Source organism: Mchenga conophoros, linkage group LG11 (genome assembly GCF_057382185.1).
Source record: "Mchenga conophoros isolate Kocher_MC1m ecotype Shallow Benthic linkage group LG11, M_conophoros_male_GT1.1, whole genome shotgun sequence".
In the NCBI taxonomy this organism is placed as follows: domain Eukaryota; kingdom Metazoa; phylum Chordata; class Actinopteri; order Cichliformes; family Cichlidae; genus Mchenga; species Mchenga conophoros.
Window position 1 is genome coordinate 13,398,658 of NC_140536.1, and position 24,327 is coordinate 13,422,984.

The 24,327-nt window shown below is 38.8% G+C and overlaps 1 protein-coding gene across 5 annotated transcripts in view; it reads left to right on the plus strand.

The window, feature by feature from the left end:
* The window catches only part of ulk4 (unc-51 like kinase 4), a 103,611-nt gene that overhangs the window by 49,179 nt on the left and 30,105 nt on the right, over positions 1 to 24,327 (plus strand). For 3 of the 5 annotated variants that reach the window (XM_085290998.1, XM_085290996.1, XM_085290997.1), the window contains 10 exons: positions 8,281 to 8,414; positions 8,826 to 8,947; positions 9,247 to 9,303; positions 9,683 to 9,734; positions 10,265 to 10,359; positions 12,619 to 12,670; positions 14,294 to 14,483; positions 15,389 to 15,481; positions 20,429 to 20,477; positions 22,133 to 22,238. In XM_085290998.1, the coding sequence (XP_085147124.1) occupies positions 8,281 to 8,414; positions 8,826 to 8,947; positions 9,247 to 9,303; positions 9,683 to 9,734; positions 10,265 to 10,359; positions 12,619 to 12,670; positions 14,294 to 14,483; positions 15,389 to 15,481; positions 20,429 to 20,477; positions 22,133 to 22,238 (950 nt within the window). Of the gene's footprint in view, positions 1 to 8,280; positions 8,415 to 8,825; positions 8,948 to 9,246; positions 9,304 to 9,682; positions 9,735 to 10,264; positions 10,360 to 12,618; positions 12,671 to 14,293; positions 14,484 to 15,388; positions 15,482 to 20,428; positions 20,478 to 22,132; positions 22,239 to 22,958; positions 23,848 to 24,327 lie in introns of all 5 variants that reach the window. The other 2 variants (XR_014894352.1, XR_014894351.1) reach the window with 2 other exon arrangements.

Genomic DNA, 24,327 nt, shown 5'->3' on the forward strand with positions numbered 1-24,327 from the left:
CTGAAACTGCCAGCGAAATGCAGTATAGACTATCATAAGCACATTAAGTGCACATAAATCAGGCAAGTTTGCTAATATATTCTGTTTTTCCTCCTTTGGTTGCTGTAGAGCAGGGGTGTCAAACTCAAATACACAGTGGGCCAAAATTCAAAACTGGATCAAAGTCGCGGGCTAACGTTAATATTTATTGAAATATATTTATTCCTCCAGATATAAGAATGAATCTTTTCTTATGGACTCAAACATGTTTTGCTGAAAAACTGAATATGGAACAAGCAAAGCTTAATACTAAACAATATATATATTAGCTGTATAATACCAGTAGGCCAGCTCTAATAGTAATTTGGTATGGCTTCGCGGGCCAAATGTAATTGGGCCAGAGTTTGACACCTATGCTGTAGAGGGAAAAAGTGCATGTAATACTTAACTATTACTCAACTCATTAAACCCATGGAAACTTTAAGTCAACAACTCTTACCATTCATGCATGTATTCATGTATCCGTTCATTCATCTGTGTAAGATTTCCTTTATGTAGCACAGAAACTGTGGGAATTAGATTACAAATGTATTTACCCTGCACCTCAAATTTATGATGCTTTATGCTATTGGAACTGTAAATTGATTATTAACTGATCATCTTGTGTTTATCAACACACTGTGCAATGCTATGAATGTGAATAGCTCATTTAATTACATGCATGGTCATTATATATATGGTTGCTAGAAAAACATTTTGGAAGGATTTAGAATTATTAAGATATCTATACTGAATAATCATGCAGTGTGGTCTGCCCTATAAATTTAGTACATTCCAGCGCAATCTGCCTAGACTAAAAACCCACACCCAGTTATACTTAATATCCTCCTCAATTAAGTGTATTGAATAATCTCCATGTAAGCTGGAAAGTACCCTTGGTACTTTAGAAAAAATGTGTGTTTAGTAAAATTAAATGTATTTGTTCATTAGTGAAAGCAACTAATTTCAAATATTTCCTCTAGGTGCTTTTGAGTTTTCCACAACAATTGGTTTGAGATATTTCTGGGTTGTATAGATTGCACAGCCCATTTTAGGTTATGCCACAGCAGGCTATGATGCCCACGTGGCCATTAATGATTAATTTTCTTTTCCCATTAAGGTATGGATTTCCTTTTTATGCTCTGTGGTCTTTTACTTGTTGCTTCACCTAACCCCTCCTAACCAGTACATGATGGACTGCTGCCCTGACCTGCTCCTGTAAGCTTTTTGGTACAATTTTCAGCATATTGTTCCCTCAGTGATTGCAAAGTGCCCAGGCCAATCCACAATGCTGCTCCCATCATGCTTCACAGCTGTAGTTTTTCTCTGCAGTGTTGTTCTTCCTCTGATCTAATAATGAAAAACAGATGAGGCTTGTTTGTCTTATTGTAGACTCAGGAACACTCAGATTTTTAGTAGTGCTTTTGCATCCTCTTTCAGCTTTGTACATCTGTATAGTTCTTCTGAGGTCCTGTAAAAATTGCCCACACCAACCATTTGTTATTGAAAAGAGTAGACTTTGCAAGTTATTCATATGTATGCCTATTTATATGGAGGAGCACCTCTTTGCTTCCTATTTCATCAATTTATTCAAACATCTGAAATCTGTGTTTGTCTGTGGTTTTGATTTGACTGAAGGTCGGACCGTATTTTGTGAGTAATAAATACAGAAAAAATAAGCATATTATTAAATATTTAATGTAGTTTTGTTATTTTACCCTGTTACACAAATAAAGCTGAAAATAGTGTGTTATACTACACTCATATACAGGGAGTGCAGAATTATTAGGCAAGTTGTATTTTTGACTAATAATGTTATTATTGAACAACAACCATGTTCTCAATGAACCCAAAAAACTCATTAATATCAAAGCTGAATGTTTTTGGAAGTAGTTTTTAGTTTGTTTTTAGTTTTAGCTATTTTAGGGGGATATCTGTGTGTGCAGGTGACTATTACTGTGCATAATTATTGGGCAACTTAACAAAAAACAAATATATACCCATTTCAATTATTTATTTTTACCAGTGAAACCAATATAACATCTCCACATTCACAAATATACATTTCTGACATTCAAAAACAAAACAAAAACAAATCAGTGACCAATATAGCCACCTTTCTTTGCAAGGACACTCAAAAGCCTGCCATCCATGGATTCTGTCAGTGTTTTGATCTGTTCACCATCAACATTGCGTGCAGCAGCAACCACAGCCTCCCAGACACTGTTCAGAGAGGTGTACTGTTTTCCCTCCTTGTAAATCTCACATTTGATGATGGACCACAGGTTCTCAATGGGGTTCAGATCAGGTGAACAAGGAGGCCATGTCATTAGTTTTTCTTCTTTTATACCCTTTCTTGCCAGCCACGCTGTGGAGTACTTGGACGCGTGTGATGGAGCATTGTCCTGCATGAAAATCATGTTTTTCTTGAAGGATGCAGACTTCTTCCTGTACCACTGCTTGAAGAAGGTGTTTTCCAGAAACTGGCAGTAGGACTGGGAGTTGAGCTTGACTCCATCCTCAACCCAAAAAGGCCCCACAAGCTCATCTTTGATGATACCAGCCCAAACCAGTACTCCACCTCCACCTTGCTGGCGTCTGAGTCGGACTGGAGCTCTCTGCCCTTTACCAATCCAGCCACAGGCCTAATCCATCTGGCCCATCAAGACTCACTCTCATTTCATCAGTCCATAAAACCTTAGAAAAATCAGTCTTGAGATATTTCTTGGCCCAGTCTTGACGTTTCAGCTTGTGTGTCTTGTTCAGTGGTGGTCGTCTTTCAGCCTTTCTTACCTTGGCCATGTCTCTGAGTATTGCACACCTTGTGCTTTTGGGCACTCCAGTGATGTTGCAGCTCTGAAATATGGCCAAACTGGTGGCAAGTGGCATCTTGGCAGCTGCACACTTGACTTTTCTCAGTTCATGGGCAGTTATTTTGCGCCTTGGTTTTTCCACACGCTTCTTGCGACCCTGTTGACTATTTTGAATGAAACGCTTGATTGTTCGATGATCACGCTTCAGAAGCTTTGCAATTTTGAGACTGCTGCATCCCTCTGCAAGATATCTCACTATTTTTGACTTTTCTGAGCCTGTCAAGTCCTTCTTTTGACCCATTTTGCCAAAGGAAAGGAAGTTGCCTAATAATTATGCACACCTGATATAGGGTGTTGATGTCATTAGACCACACCCCTTCTCATTACAGAGATGCACATCACCTAATATGCTTAATTGGTAGTAGGCTTTCGAGCCTATACAGCTTGGAGTAAGACAACATGCATGAAGAGGTTGATGTGGACAAAATACTCATTTGCCTAATAATTCTGCACTCCCTGTATACATCAATGATTTGGTTTTTGATCCAAACTTTGGCTATAATTGACATAGTTTGTGCAAGAAAAGATGAGAGGAATAAAAGTTTTGGAATTGGATCTGGTATAGTGTGAAGAAATCCTGGAAAGCAAAACATAAAATTTCCCTCAGGGTGGAAAATAAAGCAGCATTTCCTTCTAAAATGCTGCTTTAAATATGTTGTTTTCAATTTTTAAATTGGCAGTGGCATGAATCTCTTTCAATGCATTTTTTATTTGCTTTTAGGCCCAAATGTTCCAGCACATTGGATTCTGCTATATTAATTGCCTTAACACAGTAGCAACTGAAGTATAAACATCTATATACTTGAGGATATAGTCGGTGTTCTCTGGAAATAATCAGTAACAGAAAGTGTAAATGAAGAACCATGATTACTTAGGATCGTTTCTGTTTGACCATTCACTCTGACATAAACACAGGGCCAGAACATCAATTGCAACCCTGAACACAGCTTACAATGACTGTTAAGGAAGTTAATGTGATTTTTTTACCTCTTGCTTTCTCTTCATGTTTTCCCTCTGCCTGTTTCTTTTCTCTCCCTTCCAGTGTCCCCACACACACATACATTCTTTATTTCTTTCCTCGCACTTGCTCTCCCTCTCTTAGCTGAGTTAGAGCTGTCAGAGTTGACCTGTCTGTCTCTCTCCCACTGAGCACTCTGCATGATTCAACCGTATACAGAGACACACATCTTTTCCCCAGTCCTATTCTTTCCCAGGCACGTTGTGTTTAATTAGCTTCTCAGTAGCATGAAAATTGCTTCTGTTTTTGTTTTGTTTTTTTGGTCTCTGAGATAAAATTGCATGGGTCTTATTGAGAAAGTGTCAAGATTGTCATTGAGAGTGGAAAGTGATGGCTTTCAGCAGTGGAGAGGCATATGTACACAAAGCTGGGTCAGTGGTGTGTGTGTGTGCTTTGTGAGTCTCCCACAGCGACTAACAGTGAGGCGGCAGGTTTGTGTCTCTTTATGAAGCAATCTGGAAAATGGCTGCAAGAAAAGGTTGCAAGTTGGTTGATCCACTACTTTGATCCAGCTGAAATACCTCAAAAACTACTTTACAGTAGGTCCAAATCCTCTCATGGGATGCAAGATGAAAATATGCTTAGGCTGTGTTCCTGATTTTATTTTAGTTTCTAAGTCACAAACCTTCATGATTGCATCAGTTATAGCCCCTGAGCCCCTTCTTGTTTGCAGTGGTGATGGACAGGTTGTCAGATGAGATCAGGCAGGAGTCTCCATGGACTATGATGTCTACAGATGGCATTGTAATCTGTAGTGAGAGTAGGGAGCAGCTGGAAGAGAGCCTGGAGAGGTGGAGGTATGGTCTGGAGAAAAAAGAAATGAAAGTCAGTAGAAACAAAACAGAATACGTGTGTGTGAATGAGACTGAGACAGATGGAAAGGTAAAATTGCAAGAAATGGAGATGGCAAAGGTAGACGATTTTAAATACCTGTGTTCAACCACCCAAAGGACAATGCGCAAGAGAGGTGAAGAAGAGAGTGCAGGGAGGGTGTAGTGGGTGGAGACGATTGTCAGTGGGCATTTGTGAAAGACAGAGACCAGCAAGAGTGAAAGGGAAGGTTTACAAGTTGGTAGTGAGACCTGCTATCATGTATGGTTTGGAGATAGTGATACTGGTAAAAAGACAGGAGGCAGAGTTGAAGATGCTAACAATTTTATTGGGAGTGACCACAATGGACAAAGTCAAAAATTAGTTTATCAGAGGGACAGCTCAGGTGGAGCACTTTGGAGAAAAAGAGAGTCGAGGATGACATGAGGAAGGATCTTAGAGCGAAACCGATGGGTGTAGTAAAGGAGGATGTGCAGATGGTTGGTGCGACAGTGGAAGATGGTAGGAATAGGGTGAGATGGAGGCAGATGGATACACCCTGATGACCCCAAAAGAGTGCAGCCAATAGAAGAAATCGGCAAAGACCTTCATGGAACAGAATTTTTTTTTTTCCAAAGATTTATTTATTGCTTTTCCAAAAGTATTTTAAACAAGGAAGACAGAGAAAAATAAAATGAAATGAAATAAAGGAGAAAATGAATAAAAATTGAGTGTGTAATAATAATAATGCATGCTCATCATGTATAGACGGTGTGCGTAAACACACAGATACAGATATATGCACTCACCCATGGAGATATACCCATATATTGTTTAAAAAAACACCACACAAAAACAAGGGAACAGACAGTGCTCAAAGACCAGGTACAACACAGTGAGACATTAGGTTTAAGTTCGTTACTTCAGGGTTTTTGGCGGGAGTTTAGTCCAAGGATTTCAAGTTAGTTAGAAAGGCATCCGACAAAACGGCTGCAGCAATGAGCTGTGTCCTCTTCCGTTTCAGTCCATCTAATTTCACATCTCCATCTCCTGCCCTTCCATTGAACAGTCCAGCATAAGCTCCCCAGGTTCTCTTCAAAAATCACAGCAACACGTCTCCCGTACAAGTTAAATGGGTACAGCCATATCTGTTCACTGTCGGCCATCTCCTCACATTCCAAAAACGACCAAAAATTTCCCCACATCTTTTTAAAGGAAGCATGTTTACCCTTAATCACAGATGTAAGTTTTTCCAAACAAGGGATTTGGACAATGTCAAAAGCCAAGTTCTCAAGTGTGGTCTAGTAATGGATCTCCATGATTTGGCTATGCTATATTTTGCCTGTAACAGAAGTAGATTGTAGTTTTTTGGTGAACTTTGCTCAGCTGGCTTTCAGTGGGGAAAATCCCTAGGATACATAATTTAGGACACGGATTCAGCTTAACATTTGTAATACGCGCAATGACATCTGAAACTTCTTTCCAAAACTTTTGAATTTCTGAACATTCCCATAGGCAATGCATCAGTGTGCCTTTATCCCCACATTTAACACATATGTCTGGAGTTTTAGGGTCAAATTTGTTTAACAATGTTGGGGTGACATATGTTCTCATTAGCCATTTATACTGGATTCGTTTAAATTGGGTGTTTATAGATTGTGTTTGGGCTTTCAAGCAGACTTTTTGCCATTCCTCTGTGGTTATTCTACACTTTAAGTCTTGACACCATGCAAGTCTGTGTTTTTTTCTGAGAACGTTTGAGAGCCGTCTCCGAGGTTGCTATAAAAGCAGGATATTAAGCCCTTCTTCAGCTGATGGTTTATTGCTATGTCCTCTAATGAGGTAAGAGTGGGCAGTGTTAGGGATTTTTGAGTGTTTGAAATAAAGCTTCTGATTTGAAGAAATGTTTAGTTGGAATGCCAAATTTCCGTGTCAAGTCATTAAAGCACATTAGGGTGTCCTTGTCAAATAGGTCTGCAACTTTGCACAAGCCTCTGGCAGCCCACATTTTAAAACCCAAATCTTTCTAACTGGGTTCAAAGGTCTTATTACCCCAGATAGGCGAGAACTGGGTAGTGCTGGTGTCTCATTTTTAAACTTAAGTGCATCGAACCAGACACGAATGGTATTTTTAACAAACGGATTCAATGTATCTTTCATCAAATCTTTATATTTTGCTGAGTACAGGCAAGAACTGAGCGGTAAGGGGGTGCTTGTCCTTTCTAAATTTACCCAGGATGAGGTTGTCGTTAAAATCCAGCAAAAAGCTGTAGAGAGTTGGGCAGCCCAGTAGTACCATTTGAGGTTTGGAATACCCAGACCTCCCCTATCATACGGAAGATACATTAACAATAGGCGTAGTTCGGCTCGTCTGTTATTCCAAATGAATGGAGTGAATATTGTTCTTGCCTTAGTGAAGAAGTCATCTGGAGGGCTGAGAGGAATGGCTTGGAAGAGAAAGAAATTTTGAGAGAGTGTTCATCTTAAGAATGTTTATGCGTCCAATCAGAGAGATTCATTTTGGTTTATTTCTTCTTTACTGTGCATCACCAGTCCTAGTTCTCCATTATAATTGTTAAATGTGAGACTTAAAAATGCTATTAGCACTTTGTTGTTATTAATGGTTTGGTTTTGCACAACAAGAATAACCCTGCGCAGATGAAATAATATATAATTTTTTTAATGACATTACATCATGACAATGACATTGACAGTAAGAAAAATTCAGTTAAAACAAAATTAGAATAATGATATAAAAATAGGATTGCATTAACATGTCTGCTTCTTTCAGAGATTTAACTTTGGTCGTACCAACCAGGCTAAAATTTATATAAAATTTATAAATAATTAAACTTAATAAGTAATCTGAAGGTCTTTCTCAGTTGCCAGGCTCAAGGTTGCAATGCTTTGCACTAAACAAAAATAATGTAACAATAAATGAAGTAATTAATCTCAAGAAATGCACTGGACAACAGGTTAACAGTTAACTATTTCTTGTTCTATATAGTTGTAAACCATGGATGATCATCTTTTATGGAACAACGTGAGAAAAAAATGCAGAATTTTTAATCCACCGGTCCCCTGCATCATTGCCACTCTAAAGCTTCGAACCCCTCTGAATTTCTCCATTTATTTTCTGTTTATTTTCTGTGTGCGTGTGTGTGCGTGTGTGTGCGTGCGTGAGATGATATACATAAGCATGTGTTTATGTGCTGGTAATGAATATGAGTTAGTGGTGGTAACCTTCTCTCCCTGCTCAGAATTTGTAAAGAGAAAATTATTGATTACTGTTCAGTACACACACTCTGATGAGAATAAATATGCTCTTAAATTGTGTGTGTCATGGACTTCTTGCCCCCTTATTTTGTACCCTATCAAAGTTTTACTGCTGTGCATTAAAATTTGTGTGCATTCATGTTCTTGTTAATGGGTCTGTCTCACTTAATCATGCTGCTAAACAACTAATAATATATGGAGCAGACGAAAGACCGGTAACCATTAAACACACTTGATGTATCTGCAATGTTACATAGAGGGCTGAAAATATTTCTTTCTGTCTAGACTTGTGATATACCTGGAGAGAGACCTCCGCAAAGCCACTCCTCTCAGAGAGAACCCCAGCCAATCAGGATACTTGTCTCAGTGTCTCAATTTACTGATTGCATATCTGAGCAGCACCGCACCAGTGATTATGGGTACACACACAAATACACACACTACTGTATGATTATCCATCTGCCATTTGTGTTTTCACCTCCATGTGTACAGAAATTTGTAAATCAGTTCATTTGACATGCTGATTTTTTTGATTTCCCTTACCATTACTACATCTGAGATCTTTTTTAAATCTGACATCTACAAAATTAATTGTCAGGTTACTATGGAAACTTGATTTGTTTCTGGTTCTTGTGCTAGAAGAAAAAATGTGATACTTAGGAAAAATAGACGCATATATTTGTAGGGTTTAAGACGCCAGAGAAATTTACCAGTATATAATATAATATAGTATATGATATATAATATATCTTAATAAAGATAGATGATAGCCACCTTCTTAAATTCCTTCTCATCTGTTTGCGACTCCTTGCCTTGTCTCCTTTCTTTAGAGGATGTTCTGTGTACCCTCAGAGGAGTGATTGGGAGAAGACACCCAACTACTGCTCAAAGTAAACAACTCAAACAAACTTTGCCTACTTTGTCCATAGTGCTGGACCTTGTTTCATCCCAGGTAAATGGAGCAAAATTACTTCTCCACAGTGTTTGGTTTTAAAACCTTTAGCAGTTTCTCACATAGATTTTCTCATAAATGACAAACAGCAGTTCTTATTTTTGAACACAGAGTTTTCATTTATTTAGTACATGGCACTAAAAGAAAAGTCAGGAGGCTTTCCAAAATAGTCAATAATAAAAACGAGGCAGACCTAAATCATCACCTCCCTCCCTGCTTGTTTTGTAACACTCTCAGTTGTCACCTGATCACATTATCTTGACTTACCTTTGTAAAATGTGTCTTCTGTCTCCTCACAGGTCTTTAGATCTCACATTGTAGCAGGACAGTTTCTGGCTCAAATTGGGTTGCTGTTGGTAAGTGTTTGGTAACCAGTCATAAATTGACACATTATCTGTCTCCACATGCTAAAGGCAAATAATAAAACTAACAGATAGGGTGAAGTGAAGTTTTTAGTTGATCACATTTTGTTACTCTAACAAGGAGACATGTTGATTATATATATTTTTTCAATTATAGAATAAATAAAATTAACCTAAATTATTTTAAAGCCAGCAGTGTAGTTACAGTTTTACAAATTGCAGAGACTGGTGGTGCCTTTCTCTCTTACTGTCAGTACTGAAATTCTTAAAACATCTCTGACATTCACACAACTAACTTTTTATAAGGAAAACTTTGAATGTTTGACAGTTTCAAAGCAAAACTCACATCAAGTTTTTAAATATCTCTTGACAGAACTTCATTGCCTCAGTAGAGTCCAATGAAACAAATCTGGCTAGTGCTATGGGTGAGTATCTTTACAGGTATGAATACTTTATCACTGGATATCAACCCCTGCCATATCTGCAGTAGTATTCCTTTTCACATGATTAGTCTGTGATACTGTGATTCTACAGAGCTTCATGTACTGCATTGTTTGTTAAAGTTGCACAGTGTGTTTGCTTAACTTGCCAGGTTAAATGAAGGATAAAAGAATAAATAACGTAGTTAAAATGATTATTATAAATTCGAGCTTATCTTACAAGTCAATATTGAATTGTATTGACATGGAGACGGTAAGGAGAGAGTCAGATACAGCACTTGAAGACAGCTATGACACTGAATTACAAATGCCTGCCAACAAGGCAAGCTGCGGTGTGGGCTCAGCCACTCTTCAAGCACCTGAATCAAGTGCTGTGATAAAGTGCCGCGCTCGAAGGCCATGTTATCAGCAAATCACAAACAGAATATATGCCTATCCTTAAAAGGTATTCAGTTATGGGTCAGTTTTTATTGAGAACATGAGTATTTGTATTATTATGTTTGATTCTTCTTTAGGTACAGCAATATGTGAAGATTTAATCAGAACATCTCTGTCCATCGTGGAAGTACTGAGCCAGCACCATGCACTCATCAGTCCATATCATAGTGATGTAAGTATCTGTGGAAGAAAATATGCAACTCTATATCCCATTAAATGAATGGTTGAGTGTGCATTTGTTGTAGGTTTTTGACTGGCTACCTGTCTGACTGACTAGCTGTCTGCTGATAGTTTAGTACACCGATATAGGACAGGTATCTTGTGATATTCAACAAATGTCAGTACATTTCCTCTGACGGGACGTTGGAGACAACCTGTCATCATCCTGTTATTCTGTATTTCTGCAACTGTCAGATTTTCAGCATTGATTTTCCCCTTCTCTCATTTAGAAAAAAACGTAATATGCAAGTTGCTTTGCTAGGATAGAATGAATTTCTGTAGACTTTGTCAATAATATGAATTGGACTGTGGTATGTTTACTGTGTGTCTTCCAGTCTACTAAACCTGTCTATTAGTGATCATAGGACAGAGGGTTAGCATGTGGACTATTAGGAGAGACACTAATCAACTATTGAACCGACAGACCTTGTGTGTGTGTGTGTGTGTGTGTGTGTGTGTGTGCGCGTGTGCGCGTGAAAGAGAGAGAGATGTTGATGGGAAGGGACAATGAGATTGTGTTTAATGACTATTGACGTATGGAAGTGGAAAACAGCAGCAGGAAGCTGACAGGATGGAGAGAGAGAAAAAAAGAAAAGACTTGAGGAACTGGGGATAGGAGCAAAAAGCAAGGCTGTGGATACTGATAGTCAATAACACAGGAAGACACTTTAATTACCCACAGCCAACTCAGATTAGCTTTAATTGTCCTCTGGACAAGGACACACGCTCATTTTTGACTTTGTTTGCGTTTCTAATTTCTTGTCACAGTTTGAAGCTAGTTTGCAGTTAGTTTTGCCTCCACAACTGCTCTTTTGTTAAAACAGATTTTATGTGATGTGGAAAATGACATTTTAAATTGCTGTGCAGACCTTTAAAAAAACTCTCATACCATAACTGAATACTGTTTGAAAATACTTGGGAATGATGTTTTGCCTTGAATGTGCATTTGAAAGATCACTTCATTACTTTTTTTGTTAGACTGTTTAAAAATTAATAGAAAAATAGTTTTCACTAAAAGACTGCAACATAATTTTAAAATACATTTTAAATAGCTACACAACACACAGCTGTACAGTACACAGCAGTTAGTAACAATCAGGTACGATTGTTGTTGAAACCAGCTGTTGTTTTATAACAAGGTAAGTTCTTAAAAAAGTTAACTGAACACTTATTTTTCTTTAGTCATGTTCAAATGCAAATTAGACACTTTAATTACTTTGGATATTTATATTATACAACAAATTATTCTTTAGTTACTGTTGGAGTGATGAGATTTCTTTTCTGCACCACTAAAAAAGCAGCTAGGAGAAAGACAGGAAAACGGACAAATGTGAACAAGAAAGGCTTTCATAAATACGAGGAACGCACTGCCCATAGTTACAGAGTTCAGAGAGAATGCACCCAGATCTGCACATCTCAACACACACACACACACACACACACACACACACACACACACACACACACACGGCTCCATGCAGTCTTTTGATGGTTGTGATAGTAATACACCAACCATTAAGTGGTGGACAACATCCTTTGTAGTTTTTTTTTTCTTCTGGCTTTCAATGTAATGACCTCACACATCCTCACTCAGCATTAGTGGTGTTTCTATGGTAATATTAGTAATCATGCAAATTCATGCAATACAGATTCATACCTAAATAAGAGCTTTGACAGTTGTGAAAATACGCGTGCATGTCTGTGTGTTTGTTTGTTTGATCAAAGAAACCATTCAGCAGTGCATTTCCATAGTAATTTGATCCTCTGTGACAGTGGTCTGTGGTCGATGCTCACAGAATTAATATAGTACAGCGTCTCCTGTTCATTTTTATCTAAAAATATAGACTATGCTTTTAGAGATGTTATACAGAATATTAACTCTATAGCTGTTTAGAGAACACCATGATTATGTTTATAAATACCCTCATTTGCCTCAAATTAGAATATATGGGACATTACTGAACTAATATTTACACCTTGTTCTTAAAAGCCGTCAGCAGAGGAGTGGATTTTTATTTCACTTCAGTGTTTTAACCTGAGTTGTTTCACATCCACGACATCATTTGTAGCTGAACTTGTGAAACACTAGATTATAACAGATTTTTCTAGCTTGTTACAGGTTTAATACTAAAACCAACTTGCTTCTTTGGTGACCAGGATCAAATACAGTACCATATAACATTTTTTGTTTGTTTGTTAATGTCTCTTGAAGGTCGTGGATGCCATCCTGCCTCCTCTGACAACAATGGCTTTCAGCAAAAATGGTATGAATGGTGGGGTCAGTTTTTTGAGGAAAGAGAGTGTGAAGGAGAGAAGATGAGGGAAGAATTGTTAATGTCAGAGTGAGAGAGAAAGAAATGGCAAATGGGGAAAGAGGCAGAGCGGGTTCAGAAGCCTGATGGCTGGGGACCTTTAGTTCCTGTCACAGGCAGTGATTTTCTTCTTGTTTCCTGTTTGTTAGGGTTCTAATAATTCTCCAAAGAGACGAGATCACGAAGAAAAAGTTCACTACTTACCTAAACGATCTGTAAATATTACAGCATTTAACAGACTAGCATACTGCCAGCTCCCTTGCGATACAAGTAGATAAAACTGCAATACAGCATTGCTTATGTTTGTACCACAACTGAGCGAAATGCCAAATAGTAATCTTTAAAAAAAAATATAGGTATCCGCATTTATTAATTACCATATCACCAATACAATAATAACAGCTTCTTTTGGGTTTTGGAACCTGAATGAGTCATTACAGTTTTGACTTTATGGGTCAGTATGCAAAAGAGCCAGCTGTCAGGGTAAAAGGTTTTTTGTTAGCCATTATAATGGTGCTACTTGTTGTCTTGTTGAAGCTCAAAATATTTCGTTTCCATGTGGGTATTTTGTTGTTTTTCCAAGCTTGTTGGTATTCTTACAGTATATATAGTACATATGTGTGCTGTCTAATGTTTCTTATACGGTAGTGTCGTGTGAAAAACAACAACTGACTCAAAGGCTTGTAGAACCACCTTTAGCAGCACTAACTTGCAGCAATCGTTTTCTGTATGACTTTTCCATTCTCTGCCATTCTTATGGAGGAATAAGGTTGAGGTCTGGACTTTGACTGAGCCACTTCAACACTTAGATGTTTTCTTTTTCAGACACTGTTGTATATTTGCTGCTGTGCTTGAGATCGTTGTCCTGTTGCATGACCTAGTTTCAGCCAAACTTCATCTGTCAGACACACGGCCTTCCATTTGACTTAATAACTTGGTATGATAAAATACTTTAGTATAAGGAGGAGTTTGTGGTTGACCCAATGATTGCAGGGTACCAAAGTCCTATTGCTGCAAAACTGAGGCCTGTAGAGTCAGAGATTTAGGTCTTAGATTTTTCCTTAGACTATGTTCATTCTTTAATCCTTAATCTAAAGTTTTGCGACATCCTAAAGTTTCAAATGCCATTCAGCAAATTCATTCAGAATTGTTTATGCATATTATTATCACCTCAGAACCCATTGTCCCCTTTCATTTATGGAAGTAAATCACGTGACATATACTTGTCCAACTAACACTAACTACCCCGACCCCCAAGACACACTAATCTAATCTAATTGACATAATACTTTCCCTAGCTGCTTACCCTAACCATCAAAAATGAACCATTAGCCTACACCTAACCATAACATAATTGTAACCCTGACACTAAAACCACATTTTGAGTTTCAAAAATGCCTTCAAACTTGTGGAGACTTGGATTTTGTCCCAATAAGGGCTGTTGGTCTCCACAAGTATAGTAAACTTGCAATTTTTGGTCCCCACAAAGATATGTAAACATGGTACACACAGTATTCTAAACACTTACTCCTAATAATACTCTCTCTTCCTGTCTTTGTGTGTGGTGTGGTGCAGTGGAGTGGTCTGTGTTTGTTTTGAGGGTGTTGTCTGAACTCAGTCTAATCCTGCTGGTCCAAGATGGTGTTGATACTGAGGTAAAAGAGGAAAGGACAGAGGAAAATAAAGAGAGAAATGAGAAGGAAGGACAGGCGGCAGAGGAAAGAGGGGATGGACTCTCGTGTATCACTGAATCTCTCCTTTCAAGGTTGGTCTGGTTTATTCTAAGTGCAGCTTCAGTGTTTCTAGATTCCTCCTGTATTTGCTGTCTCTATAGGAACAGATACTTTCCCCTTGAATGACATTTTTAAAATCACTACAGCTTAACCAAAATAATGACAGACTGTCAGTTTAAATGATAGATATAATAATATGTAATATACAATACTGAAGTAATTTCTACCCACTCTTTTGTGCTAAGGTGTTTATGTTCACATTAAAGCAAAATTTCTCTTGACTATTTTACAACCAAGACAATAAGTCTGACCTAATCCTTACCCGACACAGGTAATTTACATAAACATAATATTATAACCAAAAGAGCTCAGCTCAGTTGCAACAGATGATTTCAGAGTTGATCTTTAAAAAGTCTGAGACTGAAGTATAGAAGTCTAACAATGAACAATTGTTGTAATAGGGTTTTTTTGAAGATGTATATCAGATATAAATGATATGGTGTGGATTTGTTGATCCACTTTATAATATGTTGTAGTTTGTAAAATGCTTCTACAAATACAGAAAACTGGCAAGTGACTGTTCAATCTATGAAAAGGGGACAATGCATTTTACACAAGTCAAAGAATAGCTACACAGTACAAAAAAAGATGCTTGTATGATAGCCTCACAGGTTACCGCTTGTTCACTTTTATTTCTACCAATATTTCTCCTCCTCAAAGTCAGTCCTTTCTTCCTCCTAGTTTCTCCCCTAGCTGCTTCTGTCTACGTTCTTTTCTCTGCTTCTCCTATTATAAGTCTAGTTCTCCCCTCCCCCTCTTCTTCACCCCTCTCTCCAGATCTGTTCTAGTTTACTCTCTCTTACTAATGATCAGAACACTGCATTAATTATTAACACTTCGAAAGCCAAATGTTGTACTCAGACATGTTTATGTCTAGGTACGAGACTCTTCTACGAGCACCGGAGCCTATACCCCTCCATGCACTCAAACTGTTGGTATCAATGACTGAACACAACAGTCAAACCTGCAGGTAATGTGAACACATCAGCCACACACACAATTAATCACAGACAAGAAAGACTGTTGAAGCATTGTGACCTTGCTAATATGAACTTTACTTGTAATCTTTATTAGGATAATGTTGTTTACTGGTAATATAGTAAAGAAAGTATTACAAAATACTCCTAGCATCCATTTAAATCCATTATCTGCTTCTCTATTTTTTTTCCAAGACGCAGAATAGGTAGCATGCAAGTATTTTGCAGTCCTAGCAGGTTCAGATACAAATATACACGGGCGCATTTTAGGCACTCTGTAATGTTTTAATGCCAAGGCCATTCATTCCCAATTCAGCACTGTGAATCATTCACACACTGCACACAGACACACACACACACACACAGACACACACAGATGAATGTTCACTGTCTTAAACACACACAAACACACTCCTCCGTATTATAAGCAGTAATTTATTTGCCAACTCCAGAACACAGATATACACAAATGATTATTTGCTTGTTGTAGGTGATGCACATTCAGAGCTAATAGCAACAAAACCTTCACAGCTCCAGCACTGCTGGTGATCTGCATTCAATGACACCCTTTGAGCACCCTTAAAAGCGGTATTTTCTACATTAGTAATCAGTTTAGTGGCAGGCATAAGGTGCTGTATCAGCTGAGATGTGTAAAGACTTGACATGTTGTGCTGATATACCTTGGCACACTAGCTAGTCCAGAGAAGCTTTGCTTAAAAATGCAACACACGTTCTTTAAATATACGACACTAAGACAAAATTATTGCTCGCGTTGAAGTGAGATTCACTACTGCATAATGTGGAAGTAATTCACTATGCAGGAATTTAAAAAACATCGCTCAGAAAAGCAGTCATCTGACACCCAAATAAAAAGTGGTAATGATGTGTTGCTGTTGCACAGGAAATTTGCTGATTCCTTGTCTAGCCATGAGATGACTCACTTGTGTGTGCATGTTGTGTGTGTGTGCATGCGTGCGTGCATGAATGCTTGCGTAAACACATGTGTGTGCATGATGATGTATGTGTGTTTGATAGATGTGCTTTGACAGCAGCTGTCAGTAAGTCTTGATTCTCTGGTCATCTGTCTTCTCGTCTCAGCTGTTGGCAGGGATAGAAAGTGTGGGTGAAAAGAGAGGAGGCAGAAAGATTGAGGAGGGGAAGTGGATAAAGGTGCCAGGAAAAGGATAGGAGGAGGAACTAGGAAAGAGAATCTTGGGAGAAAAGAAAATGTTGATGAGGCCAGAAGGGTTGAGAATAAAGGAGAAGTGTTAATTGGTTAGAAAGTATAATTAGATGTGTGTCACCTGGCTCAGAAGATAACTGGAGGAAAGAGCAGGGGAAAACTGTAAAACTATGTGCAGTTTACACTATGAGATATACATTTCAGCTCAGGAACACTATGTTGCAAACTGTAGTTGTTACTTCAACAATACTCTCAGCATTTTTAGATTTAGTTGACTCTGTGTAAGGCATGCTCTATTTTAGCTCTAGAAATGCAGTCATTCATATTGGTGGAACACAATTTGGACATGGACATGTACCTGGTCAAATGCTGCAGTTGATCCAGAGATTTACATTTAATCCTTCATCTTTAATCACTAAGTATTAATTTGGAACAATGATTAAGCCTCTGTTTTGTGGTTTCCTCATTTCCATCCCAGCTTCTTTCCACATTTTATCTTCTCCAGCAATAATAGTTCAAAAAATCTCTAATCACTGCCAGTCACCTTCCATCTCTATCCATCCCATCCTCCTCTACTCCTAGAGTTTAAAGTTCGTCCTCACAGCTGAGTATGCCCCTACTTCTCTTATCAGTAATATTACCCCATTTCGTCTCCATCCTTCTCTTCCACCACCTCTCCTCATCCCCCTTTTTCTTAGACACAAGTAGAGTGACGTGAACTTTTCAAATTGGTGTCAGGACTCTTTCCTCTACATCTGTTTTCGCGCTCACTCTTTTCCTTTGACATTATTAACAACATTTTACATTTTTTTTCTCTGCCTCCCTCGCTCTCATTCTCTCACCATCTCTAATTTATTAACATTAGTCCACATTTTTCTTTTTCTCTGTGCCCTTTCTCCACAACTTTCCCTCCATCACTGCGGTTATACAATCAGAAATTAAATTGCCTGGGTCTTGGTTAGATAAGTGTGGCTATGAAGCCAGCCGAGCAGTAATTAGATGGTAAATTGGGGACATTAACGTTGGGAAGGCAGCCTGCTGTCTCTCTCTCCATTATCACAGTCCAGACACACCTTCAAACAACTACATTTACTATGACCTTTAGCCGGAGAACCTCATGCTGTGTGGTTACATATGTGTTTGCCCATGGATTTTCAATTTCCTTTAAGGCATCCTTTCAGCATATGTGCCATATGTGTCGATATGGTATTTTCACGCATACCCATCAACAAAGTAAAGAGGTAGTATTTGTCATAGTTTAACAGTACTGGCTGTTTATAGATTTTATTTTGATAAGATTTTATATTTAAACAACTTGTGTTTTCTGCCTGTTCTTTCCTTTTAATATGGACTCATAGACTCAGTCTATGAGTCTAAATCCATTATATCAAATTGCAGTAGTTAATTGGACACCAACATCTCTCTGTTCCATGTAAAGTGGATTCATTAACTGTTAACACAAAAGTGGCCATTTTCTCAGGCTAAAACGCTGTAATTGCCTCTAACAGCCTGTTTTACTGGTCTTACTCTCCACTGTAAATAAATGGGGGAAAAAGGTCTTTTTTTAAGTTAGTTATTAGAAAAAAGTATAATTTTCCTCTCTAGGCAAGTACTAATACATTATGGTATCAGATAATTTGTCAGTGCTGTTAATTATAAGCCCCTGACTGTAGCTATCTACTTCGTTGTATTTATCATCTCTTTATGTGCAAAAAGGTTTCATTTTGAATTTTGTTAGCTTTACAAAGCTGTGTAGCTGACATAAAGTATATAAAACTAGAGTAGAGCTGAGGTTAATAAGCGCATACTGTGGTATTTATTGCATTACCTCTAATGAAACAGCTGTTGAGTGAATGTGTGATGTGATGATGATGCAGTGCAGCATTGTCTCATCTGTGTTTTCTTATTATAGGTTGTCTGTTGAACCCTGTTCATTGTATGCTGTTGCGCCCTGTGTCCTGATGAATGGCTGGTAGTTTAAAGGTGGTCCAGTTTATCATGTTGTGCAGGCCTGGCCTGTCCTTTCATCTCTGAGCCTATCACCTCTCTAATAGGAGGCCATCCATCACATCTACAAGCAAACAATCAGACCCAAACAATAACAAATGCACACACACACACACACACACACACACACACACACACACACACACACACACACACACACACACACACACACACACACACACACACATGTCTAAAAGGTTGAACTGTACATTAAAATACATCACCATGGCAGGTAAAGAGAACCTACAACAGCAATTCATTACGTTCCTTAAATTCACATTTCTTCAAGCTTCCTGCACCTGTAGTCAGTGATTGTTTTCAGTAAAGATTATGGAGATTGAGTGACTGCAACTAAAGATAAAGTTACACTGTGCTTATACTTTTGTGGTGCTGATGACAGCATCCATCAGAATATCTCAATTCACCAAAGTAAATCTAACAATGTAACCATGAAGGGATCTAATGTTACTAACTAAAACCACAAAGTTAACTATTAAACAATAGTTACATGATGCCCAGGAAGTACGTGCAGTGGTGTAGAGAATATGTTATCATCATGAAACATGCATGCTTTGTTCTGGCTCTTTGTATACAAGGTAGGTGAGAGGACATCAGTATCTGATGGAACAAGGAAACCTAAAAGAACAAACACTCACAGAAGACAGTATATAAGTACAAATTACCTGTAAGTGGTGAAAAAAAAAGACGCTTGAGCTCTGAGGACAGCCTGAGATGATCATTTGGTATTCTTTGCTGTTCAGATGTTCTTTTTACTTAGTCATCTGACTTTGTTTGTTTGTTTGTTTTAATGAAAATGCCTCCAGGTTAATGAGCCATTGTTTTCACTTTCTAGAAGCAGCACACCAATAAAATGCTGTCCCATATTTGTAATGAAGTGGAACATTTTGTTTGCTAATTTAAAAAAAAGGGCAGTTTTTTAAGTTTAAATCCACATTTCCATAGGTTGAATGATCCTGCTGGAGAACCTATAAATCATAGTTAGAACATGGACAGATTTATAAATCAGTGGGCAGGCTTTGTTACCGTCAGAATATCAACACCTGTCTGATTTTTGCTAGTTTTATTCACATTACTGCCTGAATGCTTTCTTGCTTACTAATTCACAAAGACCCATAAACAAAATGTGCGTGCATATATGTAGACACTCCGCCCACTCAGTAACTGATTGAGGTTTAAAGAAGATCAATCAAGAAGTAGACAGAATGTCATTGTTAATATAAACATCCATCTCCCTCCCTCCCTCCATCTTTCTTCTTCTGTCTCTTGCCTTCCCCCCAAGCTTTTCAGTGTGGATTTATCCACATTACTCCTTTTTATTTTCCATTTTCCTCTCATTCGTTTGTTCCTCCACCTCCTCCACCTCACACCTCTTCTCTAATCTTCCCTCTTTTTCCTCCACTTTGCAAAATGTAATCTTTTCTAACCTTATCTTGCTTTAAACTCTCATCACCTTTTTCCATGTCCTTCCCTCTTGTCTCTCACCTGCTTTTACTTCATCTGCTCACATCGCTTCTTCTCTTTTTCTTCTCGCAATTCCACTGGTACTAGACGGAAGTCATTGTACCAGAACTCCACCCTTAATGAAGATGAAATAGCCACTTTTATCTGCTTGTGTGTGTGTGTGTGTGCAAACAGCATGCCTGAACAGCACATCTAAAAAATTAATTCCTTGCCCTGATTTTTCTGCTGCTACCTAAAGTGTATATTCTCTTTTTCTTCTCCTTTTCAGGTTGATCAAACGTAGTAGGATCCTACCAATGGTCTTTCAGCTCATTATGGTAAGAAAGCAGTCATGTTTCATCATTTAGTCTTCAAGGCAGTATCTAAATTACTTTACCAGTCAAACTGGTCAGTAAATTCAGTGCAGTTTTAAAATAAGCTCATCAAAGTTTGTATTATTGTAGCATTTCTATTCTGTTTATATTCAGTCTATTATGTCTGTTTCCTTCTTTTTGGTCTCTCCTTCCATCTAACCCTCAAATGTTTATGTAAATTAGTCTGAATAATGTTGACCTATTAGAGGGCTGGTGTAATTGACTGGCAGGTCAGCAGCAGAGAGGAGGAACGGCTAATAGAGTGGAAAGATGAACTCTGCTATTAAGATCATGTACAAGGGCTTGCACGCAAACACATGGCACTCGTCTGTTCTCAGTGAGCCATAACAGTGTTTCCAGTAAACCATTTCACCTGACCCTTTTTGCATGCGAACAATTTAATGCACCCACCAACACAGTACAACCAAACCAGCTCTAATTTATGCTTCACACAAACACATGCACTCACACAAACGCGCACACTCAATAACTCTGTTCTGCATGGCTGCCTGTCCAGCCCCAGCTAGCTGATACAGAATTTTAAACACTGCTGTCCAACAGCCTGATTAACTCGTCTCCTGATTGTTTACTCCTGCCTGAACCAGTCATGTCTGGATCCATTAGTGCCGTCTATATTGCTCACATTTGAATTGATTTATACTCCCTGAAACTCTCTGATGTAGATTGATTACACCTGTCGCTGGTGATCACACTTGTCATGGAGAAACTCACCTAATTGTATTTGTCTAAATGATGTAGTAGTTCTGCTTCAGACATGAAAGGACCTCAGGATGCTGGTTAGACCACGGCTCTGAACGGGGTGTTAGCCGTGCCTGAGGTGGCAAAAGACTGATCAGAGGGGAATGCTTGCAGTAAATGCTTTAACAAATCCTGCCTGGCTGAAAGTGTTCACAGTGCAGCTACACCGCTTATGCAAGTCAGATACTTATCCCTTCATGTGCAAGGTCCAAGTTAAACTTTGGTTTGCCGTTCCTCACTGTCCATTGTCAGCTTTATGCTTTTAGTGAGAACGTACAGTACAGTGCAGTATTTTTATAGCTTTTTAGTCTTTAAAGATCAAAATAGTTTAGCTTTGTCATTTGTGGCTCCTGACAGGCAGTTTGTCCTCAGCACAAACTGATGTCATTGTCTCCAGCCGCAGGCAATTGCACATGATGAGTACTAGCCAGGCTAATCACCACGTACACAGATCACACCGATGTGCACCAACCCTGCAGGCAGAGCTGGTGTATCTCAGAGAGGATCAAATAGTGAAGTGGGGGCAGAAGGGGGAAGGAGAAGTGAATTACTGTAGGAGGGAGGAGAGAATATTTTGAAAAGAGGAGAAAGATGAAGTAAGAGGAGTAAATAGGATGGGTAAGAGGGAGGTGAAGATTACACTTTCAGTCTTTAAAAACAAATAAATAAAGGCACCTTTTTTAATAAAACAATCCACTACTTTATTAAATAATTAACTGTGTTCTCAAGACAGTATATGCAGTATAAATAACAAAATGATGACAAAACCATGTTAGATATTAGCTGTTTTGGGTTAATTGTGAAATGTTATAAGCAAACCTGTAATTTACTTATCCTGTGTCTGTCTCCTGTTTTTCTAGGCCAATAGAAGTAACGTTATCAGTGGGATAGTCCAAAACGCAGTTGTTTTGCTCTGCAATCTTAGTGAGGGCACAATCCAGGATCAGCAACCACTGTATCAACAAGGTAGAGTGTGTCTGAATTCCTCATGGAGAGAAAGATCTAGATTTTCTCTCCTTTAAAAGGTACTAAATTCTTCTTATATTTTCCTGCATTGTGTTGCAACACATGTACTATTATCAAGGACACTTAGTCATCGAAAGGCATCTGTTCTGCTCACATTAGTGATTGTTATGTTACTTGTTGACATCCCTGATACCCGACCACATTGTAGTGTAATGCTTATTCAGGTCAGCAACCTTGGCTGTGTGTGCCTGAGGCGGAGGCCATGCTTTTTGTCTCTCAGCTACTGTGAATAATCTGAGATTTTCCTGTCAATTGCAAGTGATTCCAGGGGATCCTTAGGGAGAAGTCAAATTCATGTTTTTTGTTCTCTTGGTGTGAGGACATTGTTCAGAAGTCTAGTTTAGGCCTATTCTGGCCTATTTAATTAGGAGGAAGCAATAGTGAGGCACAAAGCTTTGGTACACTGTGGATGCCTGCCCAGTGTGTGTGTGTGTGTGTGTGTGTGTGTGTGTGTGTGTGTGTGTGTGTGAATGTTTCGGGACCCACAGTTCAACAGTGTGATTGCAACACCACAATAACACACATTTTCTCAAGTTTCTATTTGAGGACTGTGTTCATTTCTTTCTTTCTTTTTTATTCACTCATCATTCTGTTTCATTTTGTCCATCTTTATATACTTGCATACTAACTCCTCCTCTCCCTCTGTTTCCATTGGGTCAGCAATGCAGCAGTCTTGAAGTCAGCATCATTATCATCCAATCAGCACCTCTCTCAACAAGAATCTGTCAACCCAGCACTAATACTGGCCTGGCAATTAACGCTATCTCCACTCCTCTCCTCTTGTTCTGTTCCCTCCTCTCCTCCTCTCCTTTTTGTCTCGTGCTATCAGCCACTTTTCCAATCTACTCAGCTCACATCTTGGCCCCTCATTTCCTTTCCTTCCTCGCGTCTGTTCCCAGTTTTACCCTCTCCCATCTCCTCTATTTTGGGCTCCTGTTCTGCCTTCTCGTCTTTCTCCCTTGTTTTCCTTGTGGTCCCTCCAGATGAGTGTGGTGATGGCAAGAACGAAGGGAAAGGGAGAGAAGGAAAGAAGAGGAAAAGGGAGGAAGCGTGTATAATTGGGTTTTTAAGGTGTGACAGAGGGAGGAGGGGAAGGGTGGTGTTCTTGTTCGTGTGTGTGTGTGTGTGTGTGTGTGTGTGTGTGTGTGTGTGTGTGTGTGTGTGTGTGTGTGTGTGTTAGGAGGCAGTGAAATAGACAGTGAAGAAGAGAAAAATAGGGAGGTGGTTTTTTTGTGCCTGTGTAACTGTATTTGTGCTTCTGCTTCTGTGTATCTGTGAGAAGAGGGTGTGTGTGCAGCAGTGAATGCAGGAAAACCTCATATTTGTGTGCGTAAGAGAGAGAGAGTTGGGGAGATGAGGTTTATAATTGGGCAGATTTGCCTCCGACTGAGATAATACCCCCTGGGGAATGAAGACAGAGGAAGCAAAGAGGGAGAGAAACAGAGATAGAGAGGAAGAACAGAACAACGGAGGAAAAAAAGAAGATGGCACAAAAGCATGAAAGAGAAAAGGGATGGAAAATGATGGAGGCAGAAAAGCAAAATAGGAGGTAAAAAGGGTAGCATGAAGGTGAGAGAGGGAAGCATGGGACACACAGAGAGCGAGAATGTGTTGAATCTGGGTTGGAGACAGCAAGGGATAACACGCTAGAGGAGAAAATTGGAGGTTAAGATGAGTGACAGTTTGATAGCAGAAGAGATTTTGGGATGCAAGAGGGAAGAATAACTTGATGCCTTAGTGTGAGATTTCTAAACAGAGTAAATATTTTAGGTGATAATGGATGATCGGCTTTAATTTGAAAACATGCAGCAGACTAAGGAAGAAAGTTTAGTCTCTAATCTGATCATACACGGATATAAAGCCTAGGGCTTCTCTGCCGAGAATAAATTTGAGACCAATTTTGCAGGCACACTGGCATGCAGGCTGTTATTTAATAAGGAAATGGTCACATCTAGAGCATGTCAAGCTCAGAAATTCAGCCCAACAGTTCAGAAATGTTTGCACCCTGAGTGAACCTTGAGTTTGGTCC